The following is a 25,647-nucleotide window of genomic DNA, read 5'->3' on the forward strand; positions in this document are numbered from 1 at the left end:
TCGGAGGACTTACTGAGTACCAACTGTGGATTACCTTATGTGCCAGGAAAGCCAGACACTAAAAGTTCCTAAACTCTCAACGTCTAGCTCGCTTGCTTTACAGTTACCGAGACTCGCAGAAACGACATTCAGAAAGCCGTTCCGTCCCAACCCTTGCACGCATCGTACCTTGAGACATTTGAGCAAAGAAGGCAAAAGAGGTGCTTGAGACAGCTTGTGCTTCCAGGGCGGCTGCAGCCTGATGACGTGGCCCAGCAACGACAGGGCGGGCAACCGCGAGGCGGCTCTGCCCACACAGTCGTTCATTTTGTCCAGGAGGTGCTGAAAATGTAAAAGAAGAGGGGACGCGCGTCTCAGCCAGGCTGGGAGGCGGGGGGGGGGGGGAGATCCTCACGTGAACGTATGGGGGTCACACGAACCGAGGTGGCGACGGTTTACTCCAGCCCCTCAAGACCTCGATCAAACAAAAGATTTTTAAAAACCACACTGGCAAACGAAATACGGTTGTGTTTGGCCTGAGACAAGGCAGTCAGTTGGCAAGTCTAGAAAAAAGGGGAGCAGGCTCCTTCCTGGACCCTCTCGTCAAGTGCAAATAAGCCCCTTCCTCCAGTACCCACTGGCCCCAAGCCTGCGGAGGGTCGCTGAAGCTGGGAGGGATCCCGCGGTAGCCACTTATTGCCGCTGGAGCCCCGTCCGCGTGGTCTGGCCCCAAATATAAATCAGGTGGTCGAGAAGTTAAAACTCAGCCCAGAAAAACAGCAAAACAAAACAAGACACACTGGAAAGGGCACACGGCGGCAAGGCCTCCGAATCCTAGTGAAGCCACTCGCATTGAGGATCTCGGCACTTACCAAAGTCCGCCATCATCCGCCACCCACAAAAATAAAACACGGAGGAGCCCTCGAGGCACCTGGTGCTCGGCAAACAGGGCTCGTCAATCAGCCCCGTCCGCCACCTGTACCACAGATTTCCCCACGTTGATTGAGTCTCAAACCCTACTGCCAGCACGACGGGATCATGGGTACCTCATGGGTCAAACTGTCAGTGGACAATTACAGCACGGGGACGACAGGCTTTCTTGGAACAGCAACATCTTAGGAAACCTATGAAATATGCTTTCTTTTGTCAACGTCTCGGGAAACATGAATTCTGCAAATCATTTTCCTGGGTAGTTACAGTGCGGGAATGGGATCATCTGTGTTCTGGAGAAGTCGAGGCGGCAAGCTCTCAGACGGCACAGCGGGTGTGCGCAGAGGCCGTCGTGCTGGTAGAGAAGGGATTCGGCGCTCCCCCACGACGCCCCAGCGGTTACCTTATCGTGCGGCTCCTGCAGGGTCGTCAGGATGTGCAATACCGGCTGAGAACTGGTTTCCAGGTAATAATCCACTAAGGTGTTTACGAGCATCGGACCACGGTCTGGACAAAGGAAAGGGCGGTTGGAGACAGTTATCTCCTTTAGCGTTCTAAACTTACCTCACGTGGCGCCTGGCACAAAATCCAGAAAACGTTTCCTCATATGCTACCCAAAGTTACACAGGGCATTCTATTTTTGCCCCCTTGAGTTAATTTGGGTCTAACAGGATAATATCAAATTTACCTGCCTAAATATCCATAAAAGCACTGAAATGCTATCTTCTCTTTTTATTGCTTTTGATAATTATAAATTCGTAGGGGCGCCTGGGTGGCGTAGCAGGTTAAGCGTCAGACTCTTGGTTTCGGCTCAGGTCCCGATCTCACGGTTCATGAGATGGAGGCTTGTCGGGCTCTGTGCCGACGGCACGGAGCCTGCTCGGGGTTCTCTCTCCCTCTCTCTCTGCCCCTCTCCTACTCATTCTCTCTCCCTCTCTCTCTCAAAATAAATAAGTAAACCTTTAAAAAATAATAGTAAGATACAATAAAACTGTAATCAATCCACGTCCATTGTTAACAATTCAGGTTACACGCAAGTACGTAAAAGGAAAGTGCCCTCTACGACCAGCCTCCCAACCCACTCTTCCGAGAGTTTGGCACACACCCCCTCACAAACCTTTTCCTACTATGCTAATCACACCGTGCACATGCGTGCGTTCACGTCCACAGTCACACGGTCCGCGTACGTGTGTGTTTCTCCCACTTAACGCCGTGCGGGCACCCGCCCGTGATGGCACCTCTGACCTACTTCATTTTCCTCACTGACCTCCCGGCGCTCCACTGCCTGGCTCTGCGTGAGAAATTTAACCAGTCATCTACTGAAGGGTACTTGGGTTTTCCAATTTCTCCAAGGCTATAAGGAAATACGGACTCGTTTGGTTTTTTCAATGCTTAGTTGTTTTTGAGAGACAGAGGGACAGAGCCTGAGCAGGGAAGGGGCAGAGAGAGAGGGAGACATAGAATCTGAAGCAGGCTCCGGGCTCCGAGCTGTCAGCACAGAGTCCGACGCGGGGCTCGAACCCACGAGCTGTGAGATCGTGACCCGAGCCGAAGTCCAGCGCTTAACCGACTGAGCCATCCAGGCGCCCCTGAAATTCAGACTCTTGTTAAGTGGGACACATGGTACGTGCTTTTCAATTGGTGATGGGGACCCCAAAAAGGCTGAACGCTAGTTTATTCTCCTGCCAACAGTGCCCATTTCATAATCAGCATTTGATTTCTATCAACCTAGTAAGCAAAGAAAGGTACTATTTAAATTCATATTTCTCTGATTAAAGACAAGGAATGTTTTGTTGTTTTTTTTTTTGAAGTTTGTTTATTTATTTTGAGAGAGACTGAGACAGCGCAAGCAGGAGAGGAGCAGAGAGAGAGGGAAACAGAATCCCAAGCAGGCTTTGCGCTGCCAACGCAGAGCCCAACTCGGGGCTCAAACCCACAAAACCGTGAGATCATGACCTGGGCCAAAACCAAGAGTCGGACGCTTAACCACCGGAGCCACCCGGGCGTCCCAGGTTATGCACTTTTATGCTAGAAATCACATACGTGATTTCCGGACGAGATGTTCTATCTGGCCCCTGAAAACACTCGGGTGGGTGGAGTAAGGGAGGTGAGGTGAAACAAGACGCTGAAGCTCGTGGGGTCAGTATGTGATTCTTGACAGGCTTGTGTGGATGTGAATATCACCGTAATAGAAAGCTTAAAGCACACAGAGAGTGAATCCACCAATCTGTGCTCTTTCTCAGTGGTTTAAAGACTCTCCTTAGAAGGTGAAACCCCGAGTCAGCAGAGTGTAGTCGCCCCGAGGGCAGAGGGGCCGAAAGGGACACAAAGCCACTTACCAGAATTGAGGTTCTCTTTGAAGACGGCTGTTACGTCATCACGCACGCTCAGCACGGGGGAGTCCAGCATGGAGACGAGCTCCCCGATGTTGGCTTGCTGGGCCATGGTCTTACGCGGGCGTGCTGTGCCGGGTCCGGAACGCGCACTACAGACTCTGCAGGCTCTTCATGGGCGCCACGACCAGCCTGCGAGGAAGGAAGAATAACAGCGTGACAAAACGGCCCCACCTCCCCCCGCCAAAAAATGACCGCGAGACAGACCGGCACGCGTGTCCAACGCAGCGAAAGTTCGCCCAGAACGCTGCTGATAAAAGCAGCTAGGGTGGGAGATTAATTCTCTCTGACCCATTCGTGAACAGAGTCGTGTGCAACGCAACAACCAGAGAGAGACGGGAAACACTGGTACCTGTCAGAACCATCGCAGCAACTTAATACCACGACCGAAGCTAAGTTTTTTATTTTCGTTCCTACTTCTGATTCTACCTCGGGTTTCGGCTAAGACGATGCCTATGTTTCAAATCATTGATCAAAAGAGTAGGTGAACGATTTTCGGAAAAAGCACTGAAAACATACCATTTCCCTCTTGACGCTCCCTTCAATGTCTAGAAGGTAGTATAGCTTCTTAGGTCACAGGACCACAGGTTCAACACCTCATTTCAACCAGGGACCGCTTCTCAATTTTTCATACAAACTCCTCGCCCTAGGGGTCTATCACACTCGAATGCCACCGGTCACAGGGAGAAGGCCCCGGGCGGGGGGCAAGCGGGTAAACCGTGCACCCTCCGAAGACTCAGTGCCTCCTGGTGCTGGAGATGCCGCCTCACCCTTCCGTACAAAAAAGCAGCTCATTCTCCAGGCGTCACTACCCACATTTACCATTGTTCTTTTCTCTCCGCTTGGGTCTCTAAAGGTGTATTTTTAAAAACAAAACCAGTTATCATTTAGGAGACAGGAAGTGCACACCTTTTACAAACATCACTGAATACAGTCCTTATATTGGTATCACGCAATTGGTTCCTCCGTCCCCATCTTACAGGGAGAGAAACAGCGATCAAGACATTTGCTTGGGGCTGCTAAGCTGGCAAGAAGCAAAACCAAAAGAGAACTGAAATTTAAACCCAGATCTGCTTGACGGTAAAGCCCTAAGCCCTTAAATGTGACACGAAGCTAACTTGTGGTTTTGACCCTCACAACAATTCTGCGAGGTCAGCAGATACCCTCTTTTACAAATGACAATATGGATACTCAAGAAGAACAGGTAACTTTGCCAAGGTGACATGGTAAAGCAGAACTCAGATGGCTCAACTCCCAGACTAACGACTGTCTCTGTCTTCTGCCACCACGTTGCCTCCTCCTGGGCCTGTCCTGGAGTGAGCTGGAGTGGCCGCTCCCCAGCGTCACCGTCGACGGAAACCACCCGGGATGCCTATTAGAGATGCAGCCTCCTGGGCCCATTCCAGAACTGAATTTGGGGTTTACGAACCTGCATTTTATTTTTTTTTTTTTCAACGTTTTTTTTTTTTTTTTTTTTTTTATTTATTTATTTTTGGGACAGAGAGAGACAGAGCATGAACGGGGGAGGAGCAGAGAGAGAGGGAGACACAGAATCGGAAACAGGCTCCAGGCTCCGAGCCATCAGCCCAGAGCCCGACGCGGGGCTCGAACTCACGGACCGCGAGATCGTGACCTGGCTGAAGTCGGACGCTTAACCGACTGCGCCACCCAGGCGCCCACGAACCTGCATTTTAATAAGCACGCTGGCAGGAAACACTACGCTAAAGAAAATTTCCACTGAAGAGTTAAGTCCCCCTCCTGTAAGGATGTCAAATTTAAAGTACCAGTGACCCCAGAAACTGGTGAGTACTTCCTATCACCTCTGCTCTCATTTAATTACAACCTGGCAGTAGCCACTGATTTGCCTCTTGGCAAATCAGAAGTTCATGAGCCCAAAAAATCACTTAAAATGTCTACATGCAGGGGCGCCGGGGTGGCTCAGTCGGTTAAACGTCTGACTCTGGATTTCGGCTCAAGTCATGATCAAATGGTTCGTGGGCTCAACCCCCGCGTCGGGCTCTGCGTGGACAGCATGGAGCCTGTTTGCAATTCTGTCTCTCCTTCTCTCTCTGCCCCTCCCCTGCTTGCACATGCGCACTCTCCCTCTCTCTCAAAATAAACAAACAAACATTTTAAAAATGTCTACATGCATTTTCGATAGCTAATCATGATGCAGGAAGTTGCTGGCTCACAGCTATAAATATAAATCTTACAGGTAAATCACAAAGAAGTCCATTTCAAAGGGCTTACAACTAGTAAGATTTTCTTGTAATAGAGTTCAAGGCTGAAAACAGAAACAAATTTCACCTTGTGAGTGAGATTAAATTGAATTTAAAAGTGAGGAAAATGTCAACCTGTCAGGGTTTATTGTCCACTGAGAGAATTGAATGAGAGAACGTACGCACACACTTGGCACAAATAAAAACTCCCTGAGTAGTGGCCACATATTTCAAAAAGAAAACTAGTAAAAATCTTGGGGCCATCATTTTCAAGGTGACTTTTTAACAGCACATTTATCTGGCTCGCCCTCACATTCACTCCTACTCCAGGTAAACCACAAATGAGCCCTCAGGATTTAAAAGCATTTTTGTCCCCAAGTTTGGTTCTGTTCCAATAACACTGCGACTTACCTAGTCTCAGTATAGTGAGGCTCTGAGTTTGTATTTTGTATATTCAGAAGACAGTAACGTCAGAGCTGGTCCCCCAAATCCAGGCAGCCCAGAACACAGAGCGCCAGGAGTTCAACTCCAAAGAAAGATGGCGCTCATCCAGTCAACTTGGCCATACCCAGGGCTGGCCAGCCTGGGCTACCTCGCTTGCTTTTCAGTTTGCAAATGTCATGTTAGGGGTCAAAGTCTTGTCTCTGGAGCCTGTTCCTTCCAGATACTTTACAGAAAGCACAAGTAAGGTTTCATTGTAAAACACATGAGTATATTTTTGGCAATAAGCTTTTCTCTTTGGTTCTAACATTCTTTCAACCATATTTTTTTAATTCCCCAGAAAAAATATAAGTCTTGGGTTTCATGGGAGGTTCTTCATTTAAGTGTCCCAAGTTCAAGGATTCTGACGTTCAAAAAAGCCCTCCCAAGAGTTTGTTTAATCACGAGCTTTTGAAATCAGTCCCGTGATTAGCGTATCTCTTTTAAAACTCATTCAGATATTTCTCGAGGGGCTAAGTGCAGGGTGCTGAGTAGGAAAGACAGACTTAGCACATGCAACGGAGAATTAAATGCGGGAGAAGGAAGTGGACGGGGTTCAGTGTGTGCACAGGGTGGGGAAGGGGCCAGCTCAGCCTGTAAGCAGTAGGGGCGGGTGAGGCCCACACGTGTGAGACACACTTTCCAGTCTGGGGAAGATGGACTGGAAAAGTCACCCGAAGGTTAACACCACAGGCACCGGAAGCATCAACTTACAGCTGTGAAAGTCTCTCTTCCAATCTGGGAATAACCGAGTACAAAAAACAGGAGTCACGAGAAGCTGAAAGTCAAGACCTAGGTTAATACGTTTCTGTAGCCTACATGCCAAAGCGGTGTTCCACTTAGTCGGTGTGATCATCACTGGCCGCGTGCCACAGCACAGTGCTACAGACAATGCTACTCGCATTAGGGAGCGATGACTTTCAACAGCCACTCCCCATGCCAAAACCTGTCACTCTGTCAGTCTTCTGGACCTCAGGAATACGCACGGCCATCGGTCTGAAGCCAACATCAAGGTGACATCCTCGACTCCTCCACTGGCTCTCGTCCTCCCCTCGGATCTGTCAGCAAACCCACGATTTTGCTGTCCCTTCGTGGCTCCCGTCCAAGCCCCATCACCCTCCGTGCTACTCCTCCCGCCTATATTCCTGCTCCCCTTCCAATGCAGCTGCCCCCAAACAACCACAGAAGACTCTGAAATGGGGAAATCAGAATCCATCACCTGTTTAGGTCCATGCAATGGCTTCCCGTGGAGACAAGAAGAGCCGAACCCACGAGTGGCCGGACGGCTCCCCGTGCTCCGGCCGGCTGCGAGCCCTCAGCCGCCGCCTGCCTCCTCTTGCTCCACTCTGCCTCGGCATTTCTCTGCTCTGGTCCCCGTCTCCCAAAACCCAGGAAAACTGGTGCTCCTGCCGGTGCCCCTATCCCTGGGATGCTCCTCCCCCAGATCCTTGCATGGCTGACTGTCACTGAGGTCTCTACTCAAAATGTCACCATCTCAGAGAGGTCTCCCCTGAGCACCCAACCGAAAGCAACAGGGGGGTTGTCAGTGACCGCCCTTGACTCCACCAAGCTTAAACTTTACAACCGGTCATCAGATTCGGTCACACAGGGTACTTAGTACGATCTCAACTCGCGTGGAAGATAGGGAGTCACCCAAGTTTAACTTTAGTCTCTATATTTGGCCAATATCTGGCTTCGGCCTTGGTCTTTGGAACCTCTGAAACTTGAACTGCCTACTTCAGCAGCATTTCTGGCATCCCTGACTGTGTGTGATCAACAGCTACGTGTTCATGTCGTAACCATTATATCTAATCTACACGATGTCTATAATGTGGACAAGGCGTGCACTTAGAATTACTGTTAGAAATCTGAATATTCACTCTTAAATAAAGGTAAAACACTCTAGCTGTAACATCCAAGCTCAGCGTTTTACAGTTTCATTACAAACGTATATTTATTATAAAAATAAAAGCTTTAGTTGATGAACATGGCTTTTTTTTTGAAGATTTTTTTTTTAATGTTTATTTATTTCTGAGACAGAGAGAGACAGAGCATGAGTGGGGGAGGGGCGGGGGGGGCACACAGAATCTGAAGAAGACTCCAGGCTCTGAGCTATCAGCACAGAGCCCGACGCGGGGCTCAAACTCACAGACTGCGAGATCATGACCTGAGCCGAAGCCGGACGCTCAACCGACTGAGCCACCCAGGAGCCCCTGAAGATTTTTTTAAAATGTTTACTTACTTTTGAGAGAGCACAAGCAGGGGAGGGGCAGAGAGAAAGGGACAAAAGATCCGAAAGGGGCTCTGCGCTGACAGGCTGACAGCAGCAAACCCAATGTGGGGCTTGAACTCACTAACTGTGAGATCACGGCCTGAGCTAAAGCCGAATGCTCAACCGACTGAGCCACCCAGGCACCCCTGAACGTGACTTTTATGTTCAAAAACAATCAAGAACTGGGGCGCCTGGGTGGCTCAGTCGGTTGGGCGTCCGACTTCAGCTCAGGTCACGATCTCGCGGTTTGCGAGTTCGAGCCCCGCATCGGGCTCTGGGCTGATGGCTCGGAGCCTGGAGCCTGCTTCCGATTCTGCGTCTCCCTCTCTCTCTGCCCCTCCCCCGTTCATGCTGTGTTTCTCTCTGTCTCAAAAATAAATAAACGTTAAAAAAAAAAAAAATTAAAAAAAAAAAAAATCAAGAACTTTCAAATGGTTAAATATGTTAACTAATAATATGAATATTAAGGAGATAGATTACATAGATAACTTTACAAATAACAGCAATTATTCTTTGAGCCAAATGTTTATAAAATTTTTAATAATAGATGGCTAAACAGAAATTAAATTGCATTTTAATTCTACATTTTATAGAATTGTCTTATAGCACTTATTACAAACAAAATAAGCTTTTAAAGCTGCATTTAATTTATAGTCTTAATTAGTAGTCTTTCAAGGAAAGTAATATTTGGGAATACTTCACATCTTGCAAGGATGAATGAAAAATGTCAACCTGTCACCTCAGTTGTAAGACATGAAAAAATCCAAAAATCACAGACAACAACATCCCTGAGAAATCATCTTCAAGCCAAAGATAAAGACTATAAATAGTATAAAGAAAACAGTGTTAAGAAGAAACTGAAATCCCCTAGCACATTTTATACTCACTAATCAAATTTCAAAGCGGACTTTACAAAAGTGCTTTAGGAAGACAAGGGCTTGTGGTTCTGTGTCTACGAAGGCCAAAAGATAAACGAAAAAGCATGTCAAGATGGTGGCTACAGATTGCCAACGATTTTTAGTAGCTGAAGACAAAGGATCTGGGAGGCTTGCCCAAGCTGTGATCCCAACATACAGGTTCCTCCTAGAAGACAATCTTCCGCAAACTTTCCTGAACTACGTTCCGCTTTGTCCAAAAAGGTTCGTGATGGGCTGACGGTAGTGGCTGAATGCGGCGTCCCGCATGCAACGCGGCGACCGCAGTAGCAATCTAACTGCAGGTCCCGAGGAAGTCATCTTCCTACACGAGAACTCCAAACTTTACAAACCTAGCTACTAAAATGTCACGCAACTGCAATACTAAATTTGCGACTTACGATGCGTGTTACTCAGCTTGGGCCCCAATCATATGAACACCACCGCTTGACAATGGGTTCGAATTCATATTCCGCGGACTTGTGAAGAAGGGCGAGTGTGAAGAACACGCAAAAACACTGAGAATGAAGTCACACTCCGAAAGCTCCCCCTACTTGTGAGAGAAGGACACTTCCCCCCTGTCGTTGGTCCACAATCTGTACGAAATTCCTCTTTGTGAACAGACATCAGTCTTGAAGGCAAGAAATCCCCACTTTATTTCACAATTCCTGTGATGTAAGGTGAGGCGGACGATGACAGGACATAGTAATTGGCAACAAGTGAGCCATCAAGCGAACCCCATCAGCTACACGCAGAGAGAGACAGCAACAAACACCTCCCCATCTTCCCCACATCTTCGCACAGACGCACACAGTGCTGTTGTACTGGGCGCTCTTGCTGGTAAACTCAAAATTACAGCTCAGTGATACAAGTAACGTCACTAAGACCAAATTCGCATCCACAAAAGTGCCAAAGCCTCACTATTTATGAAGAGTATATTCTAGGACTTTGAAAATCCTCCAGTCCTAGAGACCACCACGTCCTATAGTTCATCTCCGAACACTAACTAAGACGATTAATAAGTAAAGCCATGTGAAGACGTAAATGCTAATTCACCAGTTCGGGGGTTCTCAGCGCAGGATGTACATTAGAATCACCTGGACAGTTCACAAAATCCGGATGCCCAGGCCCCACTCCAGAGCAGGTGAAGGGGTGGGGTCGAGAGACCACGTGGGTCGAGAACCTCTGCGTTAGTCAAATGACTCGCCCCAACACAAGGGCTTCAGTTTAATCAATTTAATGTAGTGGTTAAAACCAAGCTTCGCTGCTAAGATGACCTGATCTGAGTCAACAGGTCCCCCGAGTAGCAGCTAAACAACCTTAGGAAAAGCAGATAATATCTCAGAGCCTCGTTCCTCATCTGCAAAATGAGGATACACCAAAAGTGTGGCTGTGAAAAAGAAAATAAGTAACACACATAAAGCACTTAACGCAGTGCCTGGCACTGAATAAGCCATTAATAAACCACGGGTAGTTTGACAAGTCATCTCATGCCACAGGAGGACCAGTACCTAGCCAGTAGCGTAACCCAGAACCGTTCAGTCCTGAAGGCAAAGAAACAAGTACACGTCTACACAGTCACGCCGGTGAGCGATTCCCTTCCATCTCCCCCAACCACTGGACTGAGTTGATACCTTACCTGTTCTGGGGACAATTGGTGCTTCGGCTTCCAGTGCTGTCAACCTGGTGTCTTTCATGGTCACTGAAGGGAAAAAACACACATATGTGGACAACAATCTTACAGTGAACTGAAAACCAGATGCAACGAGGGGGAGGTTAGGGCTCATCTGGTCCGAGCTGCTTCCTGCCCTAGCCCTGACAGGTGGCCATCTGGTTTCCACCGGAACGAATATTTACAATCACTGGGCGCACGTGCCCCTCTCTCCCTGTCTACATTTCTGAACAGCTGGTTGCTGGAAAATCCTTTATATTGTGCTGAACTTGTAATCTCTGTCTTCTGTTAGCTGTTTATTCGAGCTATAAACAAATGGGCAGGATAGGTTCTAGAATCACACGATTCCAAGTTGCAATCCAAGCTCTGCCAGGTTATCAGCTGGGTCACTCCTGGCTGCTTATCTTAGCTTCCTAACATCTAGCCTTGTTACCTCATCTGGAAAGTGAGAACTGCGGCCTCTACCTCAGGAGGCTGCCTGGGGGGTTACACGGGGTAGAGCCCTGGCACAGCGCGGGGCAGAGTCATCACTCACACGGCCCGGGGACTCAGGCCACAAGAGCAGGAACAGGGCCAGGCACAGAGCACCCAGCGGGCCTACACCTCCTCATCGCCTGCCATGGCCCCCTCCCGCCCTACAGCCCACCCCCCCGCCCCGGCCCCCAAGCTAAGCATTCACCCTTAAAATGTCAGCTTATACATCTGCCCCATCAGAGAAGGCTTCCCTCCCCTCCGCTCCCGTGCCCCAGACTAGGTCAGGTCCCCTGTTATATCTGCTCAGCAGCCTATATTTCTTTGTGTCACTTGCACAACCCAATTAAATAAGCGTAATTAGTTACTGAACATGTCTCCCTCACTAGAATAGAAGTTGCATCCAGGGAGGGGCAGGAGCTCAGTCAGTAGCATATCTCTAGCGGCTACCACGGTCTCTGGTATGGTTGACTAAAGGGTAGGACTTAAAATATTTCTTAAATAAATGCACAAGGCTGAATTCTGCCTTCGAAACAGCACAACCTGAACCTCATCCTTCCACGTGAAGCATAAAATACTTGTGAACAGCTATCCTTTTTCTACTTTCTTCCCCTTTTTAACAAAACTTTCTGTCTTGGCAATTATCTCATATTAAATAACCACATAAAATAGGCATATACGTGTGTGCGTATATATTCCAAAGTGTTTTTTTTTTAAAACATTAATTTATTTTTGAGAGGCAGAGAGAGACAGAGCACAAGCAGGGGAGGGAGAGAGAGAGGGGGAGACACAGACTCTGAAGCAGGCTCCAGGCTCTGAGCCATCAGCACAGAGCCTGACACGGGGCTCGAACCCACCAACCGTGAGATCATGGCCCGAGCCGAAGTCGGACGCTCAACCGACTGAGCCCCCCAGGCGCCCCTATCCCAAAGTGTTTTAAAACGTGGGCCCTTCGAACTAAACGTAGGTACAGTGTAATCATGAGCCGGCAGCCCCATGAGGAGCAGGGATTACCTGTCTGGTCCCCCAGCGGGCACCCCGGGCCTACTGCAGGATCTGGCAGAGAAGAGGCAAATATACCCTGTTCGGCTCAGCAAAGATTTCACCACCTTCCCCGGTAGCCATTGCAGGGTGGGAAATAAGAGCGAGAAAGCTGAGGCGCACACACTGCGCACGACGCCCCGTCAGCGGGCGTGCGCAAGCCCTTTGCTGGATGGTGACGTCAAAGTCGAGCTGGTGGATGGAGCACTCTCTAACAAGTAACAGCTCTTGCCCCAGACGACCGGGTAATTACATTTCCTTGGGGAGCACACTCTAGGCATGAAAATCCAACGGTCCTCGGTGGCACCGGGCAAGCGTGTGCACTTTCAAAAAGGCCAGCCAAATCATTCAGACGGGGAGTGCCTGCCTGGCCACAGTCACTCAGTCAAGTAAAGAACCAGAATGAAAACACAGAAGCCTCTACTATTCCACATCTTAAAACCAGCTGTAGTCCACTGAGTCATACAGACTTCCTCTTACGACTAATCCTGGTTGGACCTTTTACCTGCCTGAAAAGGAGTATCCCAGGAAGGGTGAAATTGGGATACGCACAAGATGAGACCTCGTAGCCTGCCCAGCCAAGATCGCCCCCTCAGACAAAGGGACTGGCACGGGAAATCAGAATGTGTTTTGTCCAATGCTCAACATGAAGACTTCTTAAGTTCTTTATCACTAGGCCAAAAAACGGCTCATCGTAACAAACTGTCATCAATCTCATGTCGACAAGTCAAAGGCCACCTGCCGTTATTTATATTTTTAACTGCTTATTGACTTATCCATTTATATTTAAATCCTGTCCTATGGAGGTACTGCTAGGTAACATCATCCTCGTCAGGCAAGTGCAATGTGGCCTGTGAACTCCCTGATCGGAGGTGAGGAATGTTGAAGACCCTCTTGAAAGCTGTGGATGGAAACACCTTCAGAGCACAACAGGGTCAAGTCACGTTCTTAATCTTCAAGAGCCAAATCAAAAAAGAAACATGCCCCCAGATCTAGATGTTTCCTCTTTCGTATCTGACTCAAAAGACGCATTCTCACCTAGAGATGGAACTTCCTACAAGCAGTCTTTTTGAGTGAGTGAATGAATGAATGAATGAATGAATAAAGGGTACGTCTGAGGAAGAAGAGGGCTCTGTGCTTTTAGTATTCTGAGATTAAACAGAAAGAGCTCAGGTCAATTTGTTTCCATAGTTCACCTTAATTTCATTCTTAAGGTGTTTACAGAGAGGTGGCTTATATACTTAGGATTACACTCAAACTCCAGCTTAACAGGCACGTACAGCTGCCATCAGCAGAACCCTACACACCTTTTTTCACATCCCTCTGTCCTGGGCAAGGTGCATTACACGCTGTGAGACAGCTAAGAGCTATGCATCCCTTTATGAAATACCTAAAATGCCTTTAGAAAGTATTTTATCTGAAAACATCAGTCGAGTATTCAGACTTCTGGCACACCATGCCAAGGCATCAGGCGTGTGGCCTTCTATCCCACGATGCCTTAGAACTGCAAATCCCATCAAATAGGTACCTGCATAACATACCGCCTGAGACGATTTTATACATGCTTGTCTATGAGGTAAAAATGAAGGCAGGTGTCTCGTCACCATAACTTGCTTCCCATGCTCAAGTCTTTCATCTAAAAAATTCAAAGACAATGCAGATACGGGTTCAGGCACAGACGGACTATTTTACAGGACAGGCAGATCAGAACCATCACTGCATTATGTTAATAATGAAGATAACAGCAATAACAATACGCTGGTACACCACTGCGTTCAGCGCTGGCTCGGTAACAGTCTCGGGTGATTTCCTCGAGCAATCTTCTACCAAGTGAACAAAGCTGCCTTCAGCACAAATGCATCCAAAAAGGGTAAGATACTAGCTGCCATTCCCTCTTCCCACGACACACAGGAAGGAGGAGAAGGGGTTAGGAGACACCACCCCGCATGTGAGCGTGAAGCACCTGATGGAGAAACCTGCCAAAACGTGTAGTTGTGGCTGACTTCCCCGCCCTCGCAGCTGCACACCCTCTCAAGGTCACATGAACCGGGCCAGGGGAGCTCCAGATTTGCCATTCAGAATTTTTGCCATTAGGGACCTGGAAGGACAACTTGCTGAAGCTTATGCCCCATTTCAAAGGTGAGTCTTGTAGAACTTGCCTGTAGGGATGGAGCTTGGTCTCAGTAAGATAAATCTCTTCTATAAATAATAATGTTTCTTTCAGCCTGAATCAAAATTATTTACCAAGAAAATACACATCAGACAAGTATCATGCATGTTTCAAACAGCCACTCTACCGAGCTTCCCCTAAAAGAAATCTGAGCAAACTGCAAGATTTCTTTAAGTTTCAAGTTCCTAGGACTAAAACAGAAATACCCCAGGAGAATCAAAGGGCACAGGCTTTGACACTTCAGGATAGTGGTTCTCAAATGTGGTCCCAGCAACAGCAGCATCACCTGGGGCTTTGTTAGAAATGCAGACCCCTGGGCCTTGTGCCACACCTCTGAATCAGGAACTGTGAGGGTGGGGTCTTCTGGGGGATTCTGATGCCCTTATTAAAGGTGAGAACCACTGGCCCAGGAAGCAGAAGGATGAAGCCAAAAAACACTAAAAATATAAATTTGGGGGCGCCTGTGTGGCTCAGTTGGTTAAGCGTCCCACTTCGGCTCAGGTCATGATCTCGCAGTCTGTGAGTTCAAGCCCCACGTTAGGTTCTGTGCTGACAGCTCAGAGCCTGGAGCCTGCTTCAGATTCTGTGTCTGTCTGTCTGTCTGTCTGTCTCTCTCTCTGCCCCTCTCCTGCTCACACACACTCTCTCTCTCAAAAATAAACATTAAAGGGGTGCCTGGGTGGCTCAGTCAGTTGAGCGTCCGACTTCGGCTCAGGTCACAATCTCGCGGTTTGTGAGTTCGAGCCCCGCATCGGGCTCTGTGCTGCAGCTCAGAGCCTGGAGCCTGCTTCGGATTCTGTGTCCCCCTCTCTCTCCGCCCCACCCCTGCTTGTGCTCTGTCTCTCTCTGTCCTTCAGAAATGAATGAACATAAAAAAAATTTTTTTAATAAATAAAACATTTAAAAAGCCACAAAAATACACATATATATTTAATATATAATTTTAAAAATAATTTGAGGTTCAAAGGGAAAAAAATACATAGTGCCTAAACCTTGGAAAAAAGCCCAGTGGAATTCTGCCAGGTGCTAAAGGTACCAGCACAGACTGAACTCCAAGCCTGACAAGCACTTAGCAAGTTACATACCTGAGATCTCCACTTCTAATTTTTTTTAATGTGGCATTTAAGTCGAATTCCCTGACAAGTGTAAAGAATCATTCAATGTAGAAGTTTAACAAGATGATGTACAACCCAAACAGTACACAGGTCCACCTCTGAAAGGCTTGGGCCTTTCCCACCTACTGGTTTAAAAACAAAAAAAAAAGTTTTTAATAAAGCCCAAGTCCATTTTTAAGAGGAGTAATCTGTCTAGAATAATCAGCTGGGCTGCAAGCTGGGTCTATAAAGTTCCTGATTGGATCTGTATGAATTGTTTGGTGGTGACAGGACAGGAAGGGATATTTGGTCCAAAGCTTCCAGCAGATTTTCAGAGGGGAACTGAGGCGCCCCAAAAGTTAAGAACCACTAACTTATGAATGAGTTTATGAGATTAGCAGTTCGTGTCATTTATCAAAGCGAAAGATGAAATGTTTGGGCTCCGAAGTCAACCAACAGGGTTCAAATCCCAGTTGAGAAGCTATGAAAGTGAATTTAGGCCTCAGTTTCCCCATCTTCCTCACCTGTCTCTTAAGTCTGTGGGAAGAGTTAACGGGGATCATGCATGTAAAATAGCACCGTGTCAGGCACATAAGTACGCAATAAATACAAACCTGATTATAACAATATTACTACTAAATGAAATGTATTGCTGGGTACATGAAGCTTCAGTCTACCCATGTAACAACTTGTATGTGCAACATTGATAAAACCATTCTATAACTCGAAATGGATACACTTCATGTTTGCTGCTGTGCTCCGTGAACTATTCAAAGTAGCACTGGTCTTAATGCAGACATTAAGGTCACGGTATCTGTTCTTTCTTATCACCCCCTACTGAGCCTGCCATCACCAACAGAAAGGCAAAACTGTCCCCGGTTACTCAAATAATGCTTCGTGGTCTCTCCTACCATTATCTTTACTTTAGAAAGTGACCTGTGAATTCTAGGCCAGTCACTACCAGGCCTTGTTTCGTATCAAAGCTGGGGTTTTAAGGCACTTTACTCATTAGATGATAATCTGAATTCATTCAACCTTAAAAAGTTTTCTGTTACCTTTTGCTGGTTCCCAGGACAGAACAAAAGTTAGCACTGCACAAGGGACAAGAAGAAACTGGCGAGGTCCTAAGATAATGTATCTTTAATATAATATATATATATGTATATATTATTCTCCCCCCCAAAACAGAGACATTAGATATTAAATGACTAACTTCTAGTAACTATAGGCTTAAAAAGTAAACCAGAAAAAGGATAATCTCAAACTGCTGATGGCAGACCTCTTTCAGACCAATTTAAATGGCCAAAAATGAGGAGTATTGTCAAGCAAACTAAATTATACTAAACACAGGGGGGAATCTCAAGTGTGAGTATATGTTAATTATACACACACATATTTTTAAAGCAAAAAGCTACAGGTTTGAATGTTACTGAGTATACTTTGCTTTCATGCTTAAGCTCAGCTCCTTACATGACAAACAAAACTAATATAAATAAAACCAATCTCTCATAGAGAGATTTATAATGTGAAGAATTTACAGGGGGTTACCTCTTAAAGCATCATGCAATACAAAAGAAAGGATACAGAAGTCATCACTCACTGGGTCGGGCTAAGGGTCACCAATGCGCTTAGTTATTTTTAAATTTTTAATGTTTAATTATTTTTGAGAGATACAAAGACAGAGCACAAGCGGAGGAGGAGCAGAGAGAGGGAGACACAGAATCCAGAGCAGGCTCCAGGCTCCGAGCTGTCAGCGCAGAGCCCGACGCGGGGCTGGAACTCACGAACCGCGAGATCATGACCTGAGCCGAAGTTGGACGCTTAACTGACTGAGCCACTCAGGCGCCCCAATGAGCTTAGTTATTATAAAGCCGTTAACACTTTGAGTCAATCAACTGAGTCAGAATGTTTAACTGAAGCCCCGGGAGGACTTGAAATCCCAGAAATTCAGACTTAGAAACACCCTAATTCACAAGCCAACTCTCTTACTTCACAGACAAAGAAGCTTAAGCTTAGAGAACTTCGATGGCTTGTTAAAAGTCAAGAGCTATCTGATTTTTAGCAAAGGCCTAAAACAGTTGATGCATCGCTGTACTTGGTTCCTCTGCATCCAAGAGTATACCGTTAATTCCAGGAAAAGCTAGTCCACTGTGGCTTGGAACCTGGAAAAGAACATACCTGTACCCTAACAAATGGTGAAAGAAGGACAGAGCTACGGGATCAAGTCAACTGTAATTCAGAGCCCAAAACTCACCCAGCACTACACACCCACCGAAGGGTAGAAACTATCTTAGGAAACGCCTTTGCAATAAATTATACATCAAAGGAAAAATAGCCAAATTGATACTCGAAGCCACTGGTCCTCAACGTCTGGCGTACATCAGAATCACCTACAACTGCCTCCAAAATATATACCCAGGGTATCCTTGGAGAGCAAGCATGGGGGCCCGTGTACTATGGGGCTGGACATCTGCGCATGGAGGTTCTGATGAACACGACTGCTTGAGATCGCTTGTTCCCGGCGATTTTGTGATTCCGTAAACATTACACAGACAGGTATATCTTTGATTTGCCCTGGGAAGACTGTTCAGTTTCGGCCCACAAATGACACCAAGCATGCACAAAACGCATCGGATTACGCCGCAACAGTAGCCGTGTGACATGCCCTCACTCTTAACCCAGGGAGGAAGGGTACGAGCGAGTCACAGGATCCGAGACACTCCAGGTTAGTGAAGCGCGGTACTGAAGGCCTGTAGCCGCCCAAGAGTCTGTCTAACTAGGAATTTAGAAACACACGAAGCCCTCAGGACACGAGGAAACGCACGAAGTGAAGAAAGCTTCCATCATCCACCTTTCCAGGCACCTGATGGAAGAGGGTTTTAGGTAAGATATTAACTTTAGTAAGAGGATATTTTCATTTTACATCGTCTATAAATTGCCCTTAAGTTTACACCAGGTGGTTAGGGGAAGACTTCGCTGCTCCCCAGGGCGATAGCGGAGAACGTTTCAGTGTTTCTGAGGGGCTTCATTTGCCTGATGCACGACTGTTACAGCTACATTTCCCTACACAACCCTAAATCAGCCCTCCCATTTGCATACTCCAGGTTTACTCAGGAATGTTCAACTTCAGAATCACAGGTGGCTGCTCGGCAAATCAAGGGCTCCCTGAAGACTCGGTTTTATAAATGCTTCCTGAAATTTACAGCCCCGCCTCGCCGGCCTGTTTGAATTCCGAGGACTCCAAGCGATCCCGAAATTGTAAATCAAAGCATCTCAGAAGAGTATTATTCTATTTTAGTACTTTTACAGCTTCCTCTATGCAAAGCGAAGTGCTATTTCCAGGCTTTCTATTAACACAACACAAAACAAAACAAAACAAAAAAAAAAAACCAGCAAGGATTTTAGTAGGACTTGTTTCTGCAGTAAACGTGTCCTTTTATAAAAACATCACACACTTGCCGGCCTAACTTAGACTAACGTGTTGACAAGCACAAGGGCTGCCATCCCCAGCAAAGCTCAGGTGTAGGAGCCCCTGTGGCTGTTGGAGCCCCCACAGCTGGACACAACGCACCCCCCTTCAACGTGAGACGCGCACGCACAGGCACCTGCGCACAAACTCTGGCCGATCGCTTCCAGCCACTCAGTTAGAACGACAGGCCGGCTTCGGTCAAGCGGGAGCAGCAACGAGGCCAGGAGCACCGGCCTGGGGCCCACAGCGGCACGCCCTGGGGACGGGACCCTGGGCCACCAGCCCTGATCTCTCCGGGCCTCAGTTTCCTCCCCTGGGAAATGGAGGCGTCAGCAGCGGCCGCCTCTCCCCTTCGTCGCAGGGACTGCAGGAGGGACAGGGCGACCGCCGGGCACCGACTCCCCCGGGAGCGCCCCCTCCCACGCTGCCGCCCGGCCCCCGAGTCCAAAACACGCGGAGCACAACTCTCTCGCAGGGAGCACAAAGAGCTTCAATCCTCCGAGGTCTCTCGGGCCGCGGGCTCGTCGTCTTCCAGCTCCGCGAACGAATGAATGAGCGTCTAGCAGCGGCTCCGCAAGCAGCTGGCTGTCGCCTAGGGTCCGCCTCGGCCGACGGGAAGTGACTGTCTCTGACCGTCAATTAGGCACCCACGAGCACACGCGGAGCGAGGCACCCCAGTCCCGCAAATTCCAGCGGACGCGCCCGGAGTCCAGGCGGGTCCCCGAAGCCCACGGGCCGCCTCCATTCATTCTCCGCCCCACCCCCGGCCCCCCTCCGGAAGCCCCGGCACCAGCCGCCCTCCCCCACCGGCCCTGCCCCTCCGGCCGGGGGGGGTGGGGGGGGTCTCTCCCCTGCCCTCCGCACCCCGCGGGAGCCTGTCACCCCGCCAAGCGAGGCGGCTGGCGAAGGGGCCCGCCTCACCCCTGCCCTCGGCACCGCGCCCCGGGGGTGCAGCCGTGCCCTCGGCCGCCGAGGAGGGGCGAGGTGCGGGTCCGGCCCGCCTCTCCTCCCCGGGGACTCGCCAGCTCTGCGGGGCCCCGCCAGAGGTAGCACGTAATCAGAGGGAGGGGACAGCCCTCCGGACACCCCTTCCCGGGCTTCCCTCTCCGGCAAGGGAGCCCCTTGCCCCAGCCCCTCGGGCCCCCCCCCCCCGACCGGGGTCGTGGTGCCAGGGGTGCCCCGAGAAGCCCCCGTGGAAAGGAGGGGGGCGACACCCCCATACTCACCCACCGTCTCCTCCCCCTCAGCTGTTTACCTCACAGTTCCTCCAGCCTACAGGGCGCCGCCATCTTGGACGTACAGCACCTCCCCCGTCGTGAAAGGCCCACGGCCGCTGCGGCCTCCGCCACGAAAAAGAGTGCCCGGCTGGGCCTCACCTCCCCCTCGACCCCAGCGGCAGATGACCGCGGCCGGCAGCCCCGTTGGACGGAAGAGGCCGTCCTGCTCATTACCGGTGGTGAGAACCAGCCGAGAAAGAACCCAGGAGAGTTTGTAACGTGGGGGGGGCGGGGACGGGCGGAAGGATCCCGAAAGGAGGCCGCTGAGAGATCTTGTGACTCTGAAGGAGGCGAAAAGAAGGGCCGGCGCGGCGGGAGGAGCCACGCGAGGGAGCGAGGGGCGGGGCGGAGGTCACGTGCTCGGGCGGGCGGGAGGGGCCGTGCAAGAGGCGTAAACAAGGTGGCCCGGCTGGGTGTGGTTGGGGTGCCTGCTGCCTTCCCCCTCGTCCCCTCTGCCCTTGCAGACCCGGTTGTTCCCTCCTCCCCCCCGGCCCCCTTCCCGGGGTCTCTCTCTCTCTCTCTCTGTAACCCGCCGCAGAGCCGCGATCGTGTTTCCCAAAGAGCCCCTGGGGCCCGCGTGGGTGAAGGGTCCGCTCTGGAGCCTTGGAGGAGTGGCTTTTCACTCCATCCGGGCAGCCTTCGTTCCTTTGCAGAATATTCGCAAAACCCCACCTCTGGGACTGTGAAGAAAGAACCACACTGGCGCCTGCCCTCAGGTTGCCAACGCCTCAGACCTGATCACGACAGTTGTGGACAACCACCCTAATCGGAGCAGACAGCTTGGAAATGAAGCAGCCTTAATTCCGTCCCTTCTATTTCCTAGCTGTCTATCGGCTAGACCTGACAAGTGTTAAAGTCGGCGGGGGCCTCAGTTTCTTCCTCTGGGAAATGAGCATCACAGCATTCCTCAACTGAGAATTCAAGCCCCGAGCATAGTAAAATGCTCAACAGGTGATGTTCTTTATCAGAGGCCAGAGCAGCATGACAGAGCAGGCAGAGAGTGAGATGAGCCTAACGGAATTTGAAAGGCTTTTTGAAGGAGTGGGCATCTGCTTTGTTTTTAAAGGAAAGGTAGGTTTTATGAAATAGAAATGGGAGAGGCGGTTGGGAGGCCGAAAGCACCAACGAATCAAGAGCCTGGAGGCAGTAAGTGCTGGGTGCCTTCTGGGAATAACAAGTTTTGTCATGGGAACCAATTGGGTCACAATGCCAGGCAGCTTGCGACGCAAGGGGCCAGGTGCATCAGGGGCCAGAACAGTGGGTGCTGTCGGCATTCGGAGAGGCCCAGTGTAGTCCCAGGTGGGGCTGCTGCTAGCTTGTCTGGTGCTTTGTGAGAATTAGACACCCCTTCTGAGACCGTAGCCCATGTGAGCAGAGCCCAGGGTGTATTTCAGCCCTGTCCTCTAGCCCCCAATCCTCCTGGATTGAGCAGTGCACAGCCTTTATAACCATGCTGGTTTATGGGGAAGGTGGGCGTTGAGCTGGGGATTCAACCAGTCTAACGTGGTTATGGAGGCAGTTGGGGGAAGCCAAGAGTTCTTGATTCAAGCGGACCAGAGCTTGAGTGCAGGTTTCTGCTGTCGTACGCACGGACTCAGCCTTCGTTTCCTCATCCACAACATGGAGTGATAATAATGTCTGCAGAGTGGGGATTTGAGGTTAAATCAGTGAGACGTTAAGATATAACTAGGGTAAAACCTAGTTCCATAAATGTTACTTCTGGGGGCGCCTGGGTGGCTCAGTGGGTTAAGCGTCAGACTTCAGCTCGGGTCATGATCTCATGGCCCCTGAGTTCGAGCTGTCAGCACAGAGCCCAGAGCCTGCTTCGGAGTCTGTGTCTCCCTCTCTCTCTGCCCCTCGGCCACTTGCACTGAGATTCTCTTTCTCTCTCAAAAATAAATAAACATTAAAAATTTTTTTAAAAAATAAATGTTACTTATGTTACCATGTTGATTGTGTTCATGGCCAGCATCCATCACTCCCAGGAGCTGGTCCACCAAATACTGAACTCTATGTAGCCACCCAAGGGCCATCAGCTGGGGGGGGGGGGGGGGGGGCGGGGGGGGGGGGGGGATACAGAGATGAAAAGGTTGGGGGAAAAGGGGAAGGATCTGGTTTCTCCACAAACCATTTGGCAGGAAGGACCACACTGCCTTTGCATGCACGCCAGGGCCGGGACTCAAGTGCATTCAGAGATTTCTCAGTCCAGGGATTGGAGGGCCCAGGTTAAGGGGCGGAGTCGAGGGCCAGGCACTGCCCTAGAGTTCTGACCCAGGAACCTCCCTCCCTCCCCCCAATTTTCCTTAGCGCTCTGACCTCATCCTGCTGGAATGTTCTTCTCCGTGGAAGGGAGCAGTGATCCATGGAGCTCATCAACTCCTGGCCCTCAAGGGGGGCCCGAACTACATTGTTACTGTTTATACAGTGTCTGGAAGAAGAATGGTAATTGTTCTCTCAATATGGACCACCAGGGGCTTGTGTGACAAGAGGCCAGAAAGAAAAGGCAGAGGCAGCCCAGCCACCATCCCCAGCCGCTCTTAGTCCAGGCTACCTGGATATTTTTTTCTCTAAAAGTCATGGGTCGCCTGTCTGAACGTGACAAGAAACAAAGGAGCTGAGCCGGTGTAGGCAGGTGGTGCTGACCCGATAGACGGGGTAGTCTTCCCCTGCATTAGTCTGTGCGACATCTCCCCCTCCCCTTCCGAGGGACAACCACAGTACCACCCTCGAGCCACGGGGGCACTTGGACCGGGCCTGGCCCATCCCCATCATCTAGCCAAAGAGATTGGCCGTTGGACACGTGACTTGAGCTGGACCAATCAGGGTACTTCCCTGAGTCTATATATGGATACTAAAGAGAGATTGTGTCTTGCCTCGGGTCACTAAACCCAGATGAAGAAGCTGTGACCCTCCATGTCCCCATCTCCTACGACAAACTCAGAAGTCCAGCCAAATGATGGAAAAGACCTAGATGGAGACCAAGACGGAGATGGAAAAAGAAATATAATTCGCTATCTCCTGAATTTTCCGAGTCCTGGAAAAAAGCCTGCTTTCACCCTTCTGTATGTGGCCTCATGCCACTCACCCTGCCTCCAGTGGCCACACATCTACAGGGCCAAGTCCAAGTTTCTGGCAGTAGCCTCCACAGAGCCCTGGAACCCCATCTCAGCAGCAGCCCCTCGCTGTTTAGCACCGTGTCCAAAAGACCAAGATTATATGTGTATACACTATATACATATATGACCATGCACATATCTATGCATGTACTTTTAACTTACATAAATGGTTTATGTTTGTGGTGGCAGTTTGTTTCTGACCTTTTGCCCCACTCACCGTTGTTTTGAAGCTCCGTGCATGATGCTCTGTATGCATCTAGCCAGTAGCTTCTAATGGCTGACAATTATTCAGCGATACGGATCTACACCGATCGGCCCTCCACTCTCCCAGGGAGGGAATGATACCCACGGTGCCATCTGAAACACGGGGAGGAACATGCTGTACTGATACGGCTGAGAATGTCTTTGGGATGTATATCTAGGAGTAAAACTGGTGGACTTAACTTTGTTGTTTTTAGAGAATTTTTTTTAATTTTGTTGGGGTATAATTGATATACAAAAAATTGCACACATTTAATTGCACACACATCTGGATGACTGCCCACAAAGGCCCACACCCATGATACCATCACCACAACCAAGGTACTAAACACACCCGTCACCTCCAAAAATTTTGCACGGACTTACCACCAAATTGTTCTCCAGAATGGCTGCCCCAGTCTACTGTCCACAAAAATGCCCACATCCCTGCCAACACTTGGCATCGACTGGCTCTTTCATGTTTTCAGTAAACTAGGGCTATACTGACATGTTCTTATTTTGTTTTGTTTTTAATTTTTAATGTTTATTTTTGAGAGAGAGAAAGCGCGCACAAACGTGGGCACACGCATGGAGGAGAGGCAGAGAGAGGGAGACGGAGGTTCCAAAATGGGCTCCGCACTGACAACAGAGAGCCCGATCTGGGGCTCGAACTCACAAACCGGGAGATCATGACCTGAGTCAAAGTCGGACGCTCAACTGACTGAGCCACCCGGGCACCCCTGACATGTTCTTTTTTTTTTTTTTTTTCCAACATTTATTTATTTTTGAGACAGAGAGAGACAGAGCATGAACGGGGGAGGGGCAGAGAGAGAGGGAGACACAGAATCGGAAGCAGGCTCCAGGCTCTGAGCCATCAGCCCAGAGCCTGACGCGGGGCTTGAACTCACAGACCGTGAGATCGTGACCTGAGCTGAAGTCGGACGCTCAACCGACTGAGCCACCCGGGCGCCCCTGACATGTTCTTGTTTAATTTACCACCCTCTATTAGTGAGACGGAGCATTTCTTCATATTCTTGTTAAGCTGTGGGTTTCTTCCTCTATAAATTGCTGATTCTTATCTTTTGGCCATTTTCCCAATAGAGTCACTATCTTTCCCTTGTTGATTTGTGGGAGCACCGTCTCTGTTTTAGGTGTGTGCCCCCTTGTTGGCTACAGATATTTCCAATGTTTCCCCCAGTCTGTTATCATCCTAGTAACTGTAACTGTATTGTATTACATTGGAAGAGAGACATTAATCCTGATGTTATCAAACTCATCTCCCTTTTTTTTTTTTTTTTTTGAGACTTACACTTTGGGTTTTTTGAGGTTTTGCTTAAGAATGTCCTTTCCAAGTGGTGCCTGGATGGCTCAGTTGATTAAGCATCTGACTTCGACTCAGGTCATGATCTCACAGTTCGTGAGTTCAAGCCCTGCATTGGGCTCTGTGCTGACAGCTCGGAGCCTGGAGCCTGCTTTGGATTCTTGCCTCCCTCTCCCACAGTTTGTGAGTTGGAGCCCCACATCAGCCTCCCCACTGTTGGCACAGAACCTGCTTCAGATCCTCTGTCCCCCTCTCTCTCTGCTCTTCCCTGGCTTGTTCATGCTCCCCACCCCCCACCCCGTCAAAAATAAATAAACATTAAAAAAAAAAAAAAAAAAAAAGATTGCCCTTTCCAGGGCGCCTGGGCAGCTCAGTCAGTTAAGTGTCCGACTTTTGATTTCAGCTCAGGTCATGATTTCATGGTTCATGAGTTCGAGCCCTGCATCAGGCTCTGCACTTGACAGTGTGGAAGCTGCCTGGGATTCTCTCTCTCTTCCTCTCTCTCTGTCTCTCCCTGCCATCTCTAAATAAATAAATAAATAAACTTAAAAAAAAAAAAAGAAAAAAGAATGCCCTTTCCAATCCTTTT

At 49.1% G+C, this 25,647-nt stretch overlaps 1 protein-coding gene and 1 long non-coding RNA gene across 11 annotated transcripts in view; both read right to left on the bottom strand.

The window, feature by feature from the left end:
* Positions 1–20,592, bottom strand: part of TSC1 (TSC complex subunit 1) — a 48,297-nt gene extending 27,705 nt beyond the window's left edge. For 2 of the 10 annotated variants that reach the window (XM_042914004.1, XM_042913996.1), the window contains exons 1-5: positions 20,360–20,591; positions 10,827–10,889; positions 3,249–3,434; positions 1,313–1,416; positions 169–321 (exon numbers count right to left, since the gene is read on the bottom strand). In XM_042914004.1, coding sequence (XP_042769938.1) covers positions 169–321; positions 1,313–1,416; positions 3,249–3,354 — 363 coding nt within the window. In that variant the 5' untranslated portion in view covers positions 3,355–3,434; positions 10,827–10,889; positions 20,360–20,591. Of the gene's footprint in view, positions 1–168; positions 322–1,312; positions 1,417–3,248; positions 3,435–10,826; positions 10,890–13,899; positions 14,886–19,240; positions 19,829–20,025; positions 20,212–20,330 lie in introns of those variants that run through there. The other 8 variants (XM_042914005.1, XM_042914001.1, XM_042913997.1 and 5 more) reach the window with 8 other exon arrangements.
* A 1,230-nt stretch (positions 20,593–21,822) lies between these two features.
* LOC122204932 lies at positions 21,823–23,431 on the bottom strand. Its single transcript, XR_006195845.1, has 2 exons — positions 22,698–23,431; positions 21,823–22,019 (listed from the first exon to the last, which is right to left on the bottom strand). It is a non-coding gene; the product is annotated as an uncharacterized LOC122204932 (long non-coding RNA).
* Between the last annotated feature and the right edge of the window lie 2,216 nt (positions 23,432–25,647).

The sequence above is a fragment of the Panthera leo genome, chromosome D4 (assembly GCF_018350215.1).
Source record: "Panthera leo isolate Ple1 chromosome D4, P.leo_Ple1_pat1.1, whole genome shotgun sequence".
Lineage (NCBI taxonomy): Eukaryota > Metazoa > Chordata > Mammalia > Carnivora > Felidae > Panthera > Panthera leo.